At 39.4% G+C, this 12,406-nt stretch overlaps 1 protein-coding gene across 1 annotated transcript in view; it reads right to left on the bottom strand.

Annotated features, from left to right (window-relative positions):
• LOC311007263 (protein kinase C-binding protein NELL1-like) overlaps window positions 1-12,406 on the bottom strand; it is a gene marked incomplete at its 3' end in the record, with an annotated part of 272,144 nt that overhangs the window by 58,837 nt on the left and 200,901 nt on the right. Inside the window, exon 14 of the mRNA XM_084000380.1 lies at window positions 1,453-1,575. Coding sequence (XP_083856506.1) covers window positions 1,453-1,575 — 123 coding nt within the window. The remainder of the gene's footprint in view (window positions 1-1,452; window positions 1,576-12,406) is intronic.

The raw sequence follows: 12,406 nt of genomic DNA, 5'->3' as shown, positions 1-12,406 counted from the left end.
CTGAATTTGCAGGCCAGTGAAAATGGATGTTTCTGGCCAAAAGCCAGTGTTTATTGGCAACACAATTGCACTGATTCCGACCAGCTACTACCAAAGTTTCAATCATTGCAGGGTTTTTAAAGCTCACTTGACCTTTGAAGCCCGACTTCGTATAGACAAAGAAGAAACCTGACATTCACAAATAAAGCCTTACACAAAGCTCTGTTCATTTTCCATCACTAGGATTTGTTTAGACGCCTTCGTGCCTGTAACTGTACTGATCCAATTTAATGACAATACTCAGATTATTATGATCAATTTAAATAGCTTTGATCAGTTATCATCTAGCTGCCCAGCGGTAAACATAATATTTTCTGAAATTGACTTCATCTTGGGCTCAAAAATATAAATCCATTCTGAATGTGATATATATATATATATACTGTACTGTTTAAAAAGTCAGACACAAAGCCCTTCAAAAGCTGTATGATTCTACTATACAGTTGCACTAACAGTTATACATGATAAAACTCAAGCAATATGAGCTGTACACTCATCAGGATCAGGTGAATAAGAGTGATCAGAAAATTCTAATACTGAACAGGATACAGTGTGTGCCACATAATGTACAAAGGCTCCCTGTAGGCAAGTAAGAGTGGATGTAAGAGCATTTAAAATTCTACAATAGCTATAATTTGTGTTACACAAGGTGCTAAGAGAGTAGTAGAAATACTGTTTAAACAGTGGTTATATAACCTAAATAACAAAAAACTTTTGTCAAATGAAAGCCCACTGTGCTGTGTTTAGACTGAGTTCAAGTATTCATTAAATTTCTTTTATTGAGGTACTTTTTGACTTTGATTTAATCAGTGGACGTCCCTGTCTTCATTTTCTGAAGAAGACAGCATACAAACCACAAGTGCTTTAGCTATTAGGCTGGAGTGTGCTAAGCCCACTCAAAGACGCATGCAGCAGGATAAATGAAGGCTTAGATAAACAGATTTGATTTCTTTTCTTTCTTTTTTTTGTGTCTATATTTTTCCACAGCTGTTGGTGCTGTTTGTGCAACACACACACACTGCACAAAAAAATATGTCTGATTTTCTAATTTCCTACTTCCTCCACCCATCTGTGTGATACAGGGCCAACTGGGTGCAGCACCTGGGCAGGGCAACAGGTCAGCAAGGAGCAGGGTGAGCAGCAGAGGGGAAGGAGGCACACGTGTGTTAAAAAAAAAAAAAAAAAAAAAAAAAAACTGGCTAAAACTGGCCCAACATTAATTTTCATCACGTCTGTGGCAGCTGCTGCTGCTGGTTAGGTGATGTGAAGGAGGAGTGATCCATGATGTTATGGAGCAGAGGACCGGGCACCATCAGAGGATGTTTGAGGGGGGGAGGTTTGAATCTGTATCTGTGTGTCTTTTTTTTTTTTTTTCCCTGGTGCCTGGTGGGCTGTTCCAGGGCAGGAACTTACCTCTGCAGATGGTGCCATTGCCCACGTAGCCCGGCTTGCAGGTACACAGGTGTCCTCGGATGGTGTTGGTGCAGATGGCGTTCTCATCACACAAATTTTGGCCGCTGGCGCACTCGTCATGCTCTGAGAGAGAGAGAGAGAGACTCTGTAGTCAGAATAACTGTGTGTATGTCTGTGTGCTGCTGTGAAAGATGGAAAGGTCATTGGGAAAATTTGTTTTGAGCCTAGCAGCCATCAAAACTCCACTGATGAGAGGACAGTTAACAAGCTAGTTGGCTGAGAATATGAGGCCACAGCTGAACCGGCCCTCTGTCAGCAGCCAGCTTTCTGAGCATCCGCAACGTGGCTCTTTCAAAAATGAATGTGAAGTGGATTCTGTTACATCAAGGTTACTTCAAGCAATGACAAAAGGCGTAGCGGCTTTCTATGCCCTGGTCTTTGCTTTAAAACCACCATCAGCTGGTGGAGGAGTTAGGAGGGAACAGCTGATACATGCCAGGTGTGCAGACTGATTGCTCAGTATCAGCATCAATTAGCCTAATGAGGTTGGCGGTGACTAGTGAGGCACAACATCAAGAAATATATCAAAAAGCAACTTACATAAAATCATGTGAAACAAGTTGATCTCTCACAGATGTACAGCTCACACGGATCGCTGAGAGTTTATGTCTGCTAAATGGGAAATAACCACTTCAAATTTCTCAGTATTTCCCCGTCTCCCTATATAATATCAGTTCAATATGCTTCAAGGGAGTATGGGCCTCTAGCAGCTACACACTGCGATTGGTCTGCCTTCAAGTCTATAATGCAGATGGAGGTTTTTGATTGTGGAGCTCGGTTATTGTCTCCTTGTCAGTAACACTTAGCAAAGACGTCTCTACTTCAGAGCTGCTCGCTGTGATTGCTGCTCTTGAGGCCCACAATGTGAGACAAGGTGAACATATTTTACTCCTGCTTATATCACAAAGTGAACAGAGGAATCTGAATAAAGCTAATGTGGAGAATACAAGTACAATAGACACGTCGGGTGTTAAGGTGGTGCTGTTGCAAAGTGAAATCTATTATAAAGCTATAAATCAAAACGTGTGCTGCAGATGTCTGCAGCACGACTCCCTCTCTGAAATCCAGCTTTCCCCATCTCCGTTGACAGAGAGATCACGTCTGCTTTTAACATATTTATACACACATCACCTGCAATATACAACTTTCATTTCGAGCTGAGCAATGCTCCCTATCCGGTTATTACGACAACTCATTAAATCAGTGTAACGTCATGAATATTAAAGCAGTTAACAATGCATGGATTGCATGTTTAAGAGGATTTGTCAGGAGATGGTTGTGAATTGAACCAATCACACTTCTGAAAACAGCAGTACTGTATGTCAGCCAAATTCAGAGATGCAGAGCTGCTGGTGTGTCAAAATCCTGCTTGTTTTCACATTTCTCTCCTCCTTCCCTAGACTGAAATTGGCATGGTCCTTCATGGGCTGTATACATTCTATGACCATAAAACCCAGAGACTAATAATAGAAAACAGTAAAAGGTCAGCAGATTAAGAATATGGCTGGTTTTGTTTGATTTATGAAATGCTGACTCACTGATCACATTGGGGTAACACAGGGCTGTATGCATGCTCAGGGTCAGTGCTTTATAGCCTGCTGTAGGTCCCATGATCTGCTCTTTTGACTTTTACCATTTTGCTGTAAGGTATAGAGGCCAGATGGTATCAGGAGTTTAGCACTGCAGGAAATAGTTAACGACAAGAACACCTTCCAGAAAACAGTAATTCTCTCTCACTTTTCTGTTCTGTGTAAGTCAGTGATGTTAACATGTAGCTGCAGAAGAAAAACTTTGAACTTTGCTTCCCAGTTTGCTGAATATCCCCCACTTTGATGACTGCAGTATTTCACTGCTCAATACATGAGCAAACCAAACAGTGGTCTTAGTTTTCACGGTGTAAAAAGTATTGAAATTTTCTAACCGAGGATTTAAAGATGAGAAAAGTTCACACAATGTAGTAAATGTACTGTACATATTCCACCATTCAGATTAGGACAAGCAAAGTGGTCTGCACCCAGGACAGTTTCCCACACTAATCCAGCCTTGCCCAAGACCTTTTATAAATGAGGCCTCGTGGGTCAGCTGAACAGGCGAATGACCCCCTCTTGACTGTGCACTGTGCACCCCCGACCAATCAGTAGGACTCACGAGTGCAGCAACAACAGGGATATGAGCCCTCACTGACTTCATACCTGCAAACGCGGCGCATTGTGTTCATTGGAACCAGCCCAAACTGTGGTGATGGATGTGAACTTTAACTCTTGCTCCACCTGTACAGTATGTCCCTTAATTGTTTGGTATTGTCCACATAACACATACAGTATGTGCGGTCCACATCGGTTTTATGCTTAACTAATGAATTTAAAGAGGTGTTCAACATCTACACAATGAAAGTCAACATCCAGAAACAGGTCTGTTTCACAGCAACGGAAACAGCTTCATTCAATTAATCTATTGTGTATTTTATTTGTTTCACCTGAGCTTTACCTTCTGTGACCCTTCAAAATTTATTCCACTTTTTCTGATGATGAACTGATGTGTAGAATGTGTTTCATCACCAGTGATTATTTGTGATTTATGCGTGAAGTCTTCTTTCAAGAGTTTATCATGTCATCAATAGTGAATGAGTGACTGATTTCTGCCAGCTCCAGTTCCTCAGGTCTGCAGTTCAGCACTGCGCCAGCCTGCTGCTGCATGGTAATCACACCAAGATCAACATGTAACACATGACATGTTACATGTTCCACTAATGGGCCCCACAGCGAAAGGTCCTAATGAGGCTGTTCTGGAGTTGACCTGAGGCCACCAGCACCCTGCTTAAGTGGGAATGTGCTATTAGCAAAAAAAGGAAATTTAATTCATGCATTTTTTAAAAGAACATAATTATAACAACATGAAATAATAATTACGGATCTCTCTACTGCTTATAAATATGGGATTAGCAGATTTTTGGCAGCGTGTTTATTGATCCAAGTCTTGCCACTGAGCTTATCAAACTGGTTAAGCCGCGGTTAATGCATCTTCAATTAGAATCTAACATGATTTTGGATGATTATAAACAATACATTAAAAAGGGAAAAAAAGCTTTGATGATGTGCTGTGGGGATTTACCACAGAGCTCATGAAGTGTTTTATATCAAACGATGAGCAGCGTCTTTAAGTACAAGTCAGGACCTGGCCTGAGGCTGCCACAACTCACAAGGTACACGCTAAAACACACTCCTCATCAACATGCAAAAGCTTTGGTGGGAGTCATGGCTAATACAGTCCCCTTAATTAATGAGTGTTCCTCAAGAAGCCCTGAGGCAACTAAGAGAAATTATTTAGCTTTTCTCTTCCCATGGATTTCCTCCCCATGTTGAACTAGAAAGTGGAGGTGAATGTCAACAGCGCTGGTGGGATGCCTACAGTATGAGGTTGTGGGGATGAATATGAAAAGTAGGCTGCATTAATGGTAAGTAATAGAGGAAGAGTTACATGATTAAATATTCAGCGTGCTAATGGCTGTGAGCTGATGGAGGGCAGAGCAACACAATCAAAACACTGACAGCCACGGCCGCTTATTAATGCTGTTTAATGTCTGCTGGCCAATTTGAAATTATACAGAGGCATAAACACACAGATGCAGTGGCTGAGTTGTTGGATAATGAATAAGTGAAAGACCGCTAAGTTGAATAAACAATAAATTCCTTCCTATGAGCACTTAAGGGCCCCTTTTTTTCTGTGGTGGTGCAATGCCAAGTAAACTATATGAAACATTTGTTTTTCTTTTTAATTTATTATCATCTGTTACTTGAATGTGTCTTTGCTTACATTAACTTTATAGCTGTTGGGATGCATGTAGCTGAAAAGACATTATCATGCTACTGTAAGTGTAAACACATTGTTTTCCTCTGAAGAAGGCCCCTGGAGATTTTGCCTTGACAAGAACTATTGTTACCTTTATGGTACAGGAGGTTACAGTATGCCTATTGAGCAGCAATACATTGTCAGGGCGGAGTGCATACTACAGTGACTTGCTATTGGAAAATGACAAGAAGGGCCAGGGCTAGCTGATTAGTGTGCTAGCTTCAGTAAAAGAAAAAACATGATAGATACGATAGCTAACAATGGTGTTGCTTGCCACCTCTGGAAACAGCTGTTGGTGAGTAAAGAAATTAAGTTTGAAGCAGTTTCTTCTAATGCTAATGAATGTTTGGTGAATGTAAACATGGCTTTGTAGCAATAGCAAAAACGTACAGATAGCTAGGCTACTAAAGTGAATCATATTTTTATACTCAACTTCTACAGTGCTTTCTGTGTTTATTACTCATAATCCCTACAGTATGTAGTTTCCATGATAGGGACAATGATTGCAATCAGCCTTCCCACATCAGCAGTGTGGCTACAGATTTGTTGTTGGGCTTGTGCTGCTCTGTACCATCCAACAACAACATGATTGCCTGGAGAAGTGTCTTTCCAGCTCTTGAGCTGCTGTTGTTACTGTATGCATCACTGTGATTGTCACAGCTGATTCAGAGCTTTGAGACTCTGATCTATCTCTGATCTATAGGTTTTCAACTTCAATTGGCCACTTTGCACTTTGTGTCGTTGCCTTCACAGGAACCATAATAGAGGTTCCCTGGCAGACACCCACATGGTCTGTACACTCAGTAGTAACTCTATGTTATGATTGTACCTTGGAAATTCTGGTTCATGTAGCCTAGCTGTATTAGGCTATGCAATGTCACTCCAGGAAAAACATGTTTACAAACCTGTAGTCCTATAGACCTCACCAGCTCAACTAAGTTTTACTGTTTGTCTGAACCGACACACAGAAAAGTTTATTTTATTTTATTTTTTTTACAAAATTCTTGCAATCCAGAAAATCCTGCACTGAAAAAGACAAAGTCTTGATGTGAAGGACCCTTCAGAGGTAGTGCAAGTGAAAATGGATTTTGCTGAATGTTTTTTTCTACATGGTTTATGTAGGCTCTGTACCTGCAACCAGGGAAGTTTTCAGGTATTACATATATTTTTTCAAGTCTCCTGCATGTACATGAACTGCATACTGAGCTTTGAGCACTGCCACAGTGTGTCTAGCTGCACAGCAGCGTTGTAGCTGAACATACTGCAGCAGATTGGTGCTTATGATGTCTTCAATGCAACCACTGTGGAGAACTCATGTTTGTTGTACATTTGCACAGGTTACAGTGGCATGCTATGTGACCAAAGGATCTCATAGCTCAATGCGTAAAAGCTAAACATTGCTTTGTGAAAGTTTTTTGTTGTGTACATCAACAACAACAGGCTCATGACATGGACTGATTAGGTGAAACATTCAAAGCAGTCCAGATAGGTTGATTTTCACAATCATTATGAAAATTTAAATCAGTATGGAAAGACCATTCATGTGGGTGGTGCAGTGATAAACACTGTAGCCTCAAGCAAGAAAGCCTTCCTTAAAATTATAAGCAGTATAGCTTATCACTTTATGTGTATCTGAGGGCTGCACTGTTCTCTATCCTGCTATTGATTCATACAAAAAGGTTTCAAATGAATTGATCTTTTTCAATGCTGCAGCAAACACTATTCCCTATGGTGTGGTGTATGGCTTACTGTACGTCTATTATTATCTGTATTGGGCAAAGGGATGTTTGATACTGAGAGTTATTTGATTCAATGCTAGTTTCAAAAATAGTGCTTAATGTGGATTTAAAATAGCATTTCACGGATTTTGTATTTCTACAGTAGTAGCTACTGCTTTTTTTAAATTAATTAATTATTATTTATTTATACCATCAACCACTAGCTAAAAGAGGGACTGCTCTATAATACACATCTACACTTTCTTCTTGCTAATCAGCCATGATAACTGTCATTTTAATTATAGGCATATCCAAGATAAATGAATGGAGTGCATTAACCACACAAGATTGATAAGATCAACCAGTTAGAGATTCATAGTGGAATGTCTTTCCCCTCCACAATACAATAACCTGACAGTGTGATGAATGACAGTGTCAGTGGAAAGTTATTACACTGATAATACTGAGCTCAGTGACTCTCCTGGAGATAATCTGGGGAGCATCTCAGCATGCTGCTCAGGTTGGGTCTAATTGATGATGATCATAGACTGATGTGGTGTCAGGCCTGGACATGTGGAGGTGACCAACTAAGGTTCTGGGGAGATAATGACTGAAGCACCAATACACCCTGTGTTGCTTCGTCTCTGGAAAATACAGAGTAATAAGAGGATCAGAGGGGTCATCGAGGTCATTCTCCAATTTCACAGAATTACCAGACATTTCTCATCAATGAGTTCAGGTCAAACTCAAACTCCTTGTTCATTCGTCTACTGTTCCTGGTCAAGGGTCAGTCATTAAGTGAGTGATAAATGAAGGTTTTATCACTCACTGAGGTGATGACATTGCATAACAGTAATTTATACAAGTACATTATAGGGTATAAACTGTGTGTGCAATATGCTGTGGGCGTAGATTTTTTTTTTTTTTTTTACTTTAAATCAGGTGCAGGTGATTTATACTGTATGCTCATTTGCATTGCTTTGTTTATGTGTCTTATTAACTGACAGGAAAAACACTCCACTGCCATTCACCTTTTGTTTTTAGAGATAAAATGTTGCCATGAAGCCTCAGGATGAATGCAAACTTTTTCCTCAAGTTGAAACATTTTAATGCATGGACAATCTGCCTATAGAGCTAATAATCTGTGACCACGTTGAGTTTGTATGTAATTACACCGTCTATTAATGTGCATGTGTTTAGCCTAGGGTTGCAAAATTCCGGGAATTTTCAAAGTTGGAAACTTTCCATGGGAATTAACGGGAATATATGGGAATTAACAGGAATATATGGGAATAAACGGGAATAAATCAGAAATTTACAAAATTGAAGGTTGGCCTTTAACAGGGAACTTAAACATAGTTGGGAAAAATATATTGTAGCATAATCTTGGCTAAAACAACCAGCATATTGTAGCATAATCTTGGCTAAAACAACCAGATTTAATGCAAGTACACTTGAATATGTATATGCTATCCCCATAGGCTGTAAAAAAAAATATGGACGTAGCATCCGTGACATCACCCAGTGGCATGGGGAGTCGTTTTTGTGACTCAAATATGGCGGCCTGAACAGCGCCATGTTGCATTTACCGACCAGCATGTGCACGTTTTGAAATATGAGACATAATTCAAATTATTCTACCGGTATTCTATACAATGTTATAGAGTACATCCTAAATAAATTGTCTGGCAAATCTTTTTTCTTCTTTTCTCTCCCATTAATCATCTCATAACCTTTTACATTTCCCTTGTGATCATTGTACTGGACTAAACTGCCCCAACTGTATGTAAGGAGTTAAAAGTCCCTCATACTGTACTCTTTCTGTGTTTTATTTTAAGTGTTGATCTGTAAGAAAAACACATGATAAATGTGCAGTTTCTGAATACAGGCTGTGTGCATTTCTCTGTGGACTGAGGATTCAATACTTTTACAGGATTAATATTAATCCTAGACCCAATTTATAATAAATAGAGTTAGACAATGTTAAAGAACAGCTTCAAAAGTTAAAATGCTGCCTCATTTTGGCATATCACTATTATCAACCTAATGATGTCAGTGACATATTAGTCATAGGGCCATTTTCACTGCAGAATGAATATTTCTTACTTTGGTTTGAATGTTCTTTTGCCAGGAATTAGGCCAGTATTATGGGTAGCACAAAGAGAGTGATTTTGTACGTAGGCTCAATAAGAATCACAAGTTTCTAATAAAGTGCAAAATTGTAGATTTTGAATAGATTTCCTCATCACAGTTTCAGTCTGATAAAAAAATTCCCTGGTTAATTCCCAAGGGCAGTTTTCAACTTTCACATATTTTACAGCTTTACCAAACTTTTGCCATTTTGTATTCGTCCCTGCGGCTCATCTGTGATGGCTGCTCGCCTCCTCTTGCTTGTCATACTAACAACCTTATAATTTAAGCTTCCTGGATTGTTGTTTCACTGTAATTTGTTCTGGATCAGACAGGCAGTTAAATGCCTCATATTTATTCAGATGTAAAAATATTGATGGTACAGCCTAAGTAGCTCTGATCCCGCATGACATTCATTGTAATCTGTGTTGAAGTGCGGAGGATATAACTAATAATTTATGACATTTTGTAGAGTGCATTATAATATGTTGAAGCATGTTTCATAAGATATAATCATAATGTTAAAAAAATGAAAGACGCAACTGGGATTGTAATTAGTGTAACACAACCACGTTCTCTTTATTCAAATCTCACTAAGGCTGTTACTAATGCCTATTATTAAACTCAGCATGGGCTTTCTGTTCTTTTCTGATGAGAATCCTCACTCACATAAAAACTACTGTAGGGCCACTCAATGAGTTTGTCACTACTGAGTAGAAAGACACCGTTATCAGCTACTTTACAGCCAGACATGATTGGTGATTCAGCATCAGTTTGGTATAAAGAGACAAGAAAGTAATTTTTTAGTCCCTTTAGGACAAACATTATCATCCATGGATAGTCCCACCATCTTATCATTTTTACAGCTGCTCAAATGTCTAACATGGCAGCAAACTGACTGGGTTCAGGACTGTTGGATATTTGGGTTTTATGAAATTTTCACATTTACTGAGATAATTAGAAGATGAAAGATGAAAATAATCATGAGTTTCACAAAACAGACTAAACACATAGTTACATACTTCACTTCAATCATGGGGTCTGGAAACAAGTCTGAGAGGTTTAACAGTTAATGTTCCTTAATGCAAAGGGTGAGATAAGAAAACAGTGCAGGCACCAAGTGCACAAAATAAACCTGCATGGTGCTTCATCATAAATATCCTCCCTTGTCCTGTCATGTTGGAGCACCACAGTCACCACTGATCCTTTCCCTGGGACACCAGTGAATACCTCTGTAATTATTTCATCAGAGATGAACCAAAGCTACAGAGCTTAATATAGCTTCACAAACCTCAAGAAAACTGGGAAAAGACAGAAAGTGATGGGAAATACGGTAGTGTTTCCTTTACAGACTAATCCCTGACATAGCAATGCAGAGTTTTCTTTTAGTTTTAGACATGTATACAGTACAAGTAAGTTATCAATGTACAGTTTGATAATTAAATCTCCTTTGTGTGCATCAACTAATTAATATTGAGTGTGCTGCTGAGTTCAGAGCATTAAAAACCTCTTTCCACAACACAATGTGTCTCTGTTCCAAGAGTAAATACTGCAGTAGCTATTTCTTTTATACCCTTTCCATTTGATTTCTGCACTCATCTTTTTCTTTCATTCTACATATTTTACTCAATCTGCTTCAGCATGAGAGAAACTATATGAAGTCAGATGTAACTTCTGCTGGTGTTTTTTTTCTTCATCTTTCTCCTCTTCATCTTTCAGAGTACAGAGGGTTTTTTTTCTAAATAGTCCATAAACTTAACTTAAAGGAGACAGACAGTATGAATTAGGCGAATCTATAAGTTAAACCAACACCTCATGATTCACTTTTACTTTGCATAATAAATATCCAAACCATGTCCTCATCTCTTAAGCACCTCCCGTTGTCTCATTCAATAATGTCAAGCAGAACACTTCACTAATGTGAAATTTAATGACCAGTGACAAGCCCATAAAAAAAGGAAGAGCAGAGCAGGATTTTTCAAGGGTCCCCACCCCGCTCTCCTCACAACCCAACCCCAACCACCACCACACACACACACACACACACACACACACACACACACACACACTCCAATGCAAAGTCGTCATGCTCACTTTCCGCCTCTGCCTTGTTGCTCACCTTGACGTTACGTGAACTCAACAGAGAGCTGTCCTGTGTCACGGGGGAGAAATATTGACAGCCTGTCATAGCATTTAACCTGGAGGACATGGATTTCCATAAAATTATTTGGAGAAAATTTATGATTTTTCTGCATTAATCCACCTGGAGTTCAGGAGACAGTTTCCTTTTGACCCCAAGGTCAATGAATTCCATCTCACACAGGTGCTTCTCTACACTGCTGCATACAAGTCATGTGTGTGCCACGGAAAAAAAAAAAAAAAAAGATTTTACTATTAAGATTTCATTACGACAACTAGAGGGCTCCTTGAATGAGGCAGTCCAGAATTAGGAGCCTGCACTTGACTTTTTAAGACTCCCTCTCTCTCTGTCTTTCTACAAGGAATATTAACTCCTATTTCCCTTTATGTCTTCCTTTGTGCATCACTGGACTGAGGCACTAAAATATGATTTCTATCTAAATGTTATGCAATATGTTACATAAAATTAATATGTATGTCCATTTCCTACTGTTAGAGAAATAAATATCAAGCATGCACATTATCTGACTTTAACATCCTCTTTCCCATCAGTGGCGGACAGGAGGACTGGGTCGTTTTCCCAGTAGCCCAAGGGTCGATTGGGCCTGTGTCGTAAACAGACAACTCGACCGGCGATGACACAACAAGCAGCAATAAGTTGACACACCTCTTGCATCATCTCACCTGTACATGACAACTGCTGTGTCTCACAGCATGTGTCCAAACTGTTGCTGCTATGTTGCTACTACTACCAGCCATATCTCTCATTTCCATTAGCCTTTGATGATGGCAATCCAAAATAAAAATACAATAATTACCCACTCTTGATGGGTGGTTGGAAAAAGTGTAGAGTTACAAAGACAGCAGTCACTTGCTTGCTCTTGTTTTCAAAGAGAGAGAGAGAACCCTGCCCGTCACCTAATGCTCAGTTATAAATAAAACCTACATCTGCTATGATTATACTGTATAGTTCACAGGTCCCCTCCACCTTCTGCTGTAATCACATGTTATTATAATCTTTTTTTTGCATTATTGTTGGTCGATAAGAAATGTTTGTA

The sequence above is a fragment of the Trachurus trachurus genome, assembly GCF_905171665.1.
Source record: "Trachurus trachurus genome assembly, chromosome: 3".
In the NCBI taxonomy this organism is placed as follows: Eukaryota; Metazoa; Chordata; class Actinopteri; order Carangiformes; family Carangidae; genus Trachurus; species Trachurus trachurus.
The sequence above is the reverse complement of the archived record's forward strand: the minus strand, read 5'-3'. Positions and strand labels throughout refer to the sequence as shown.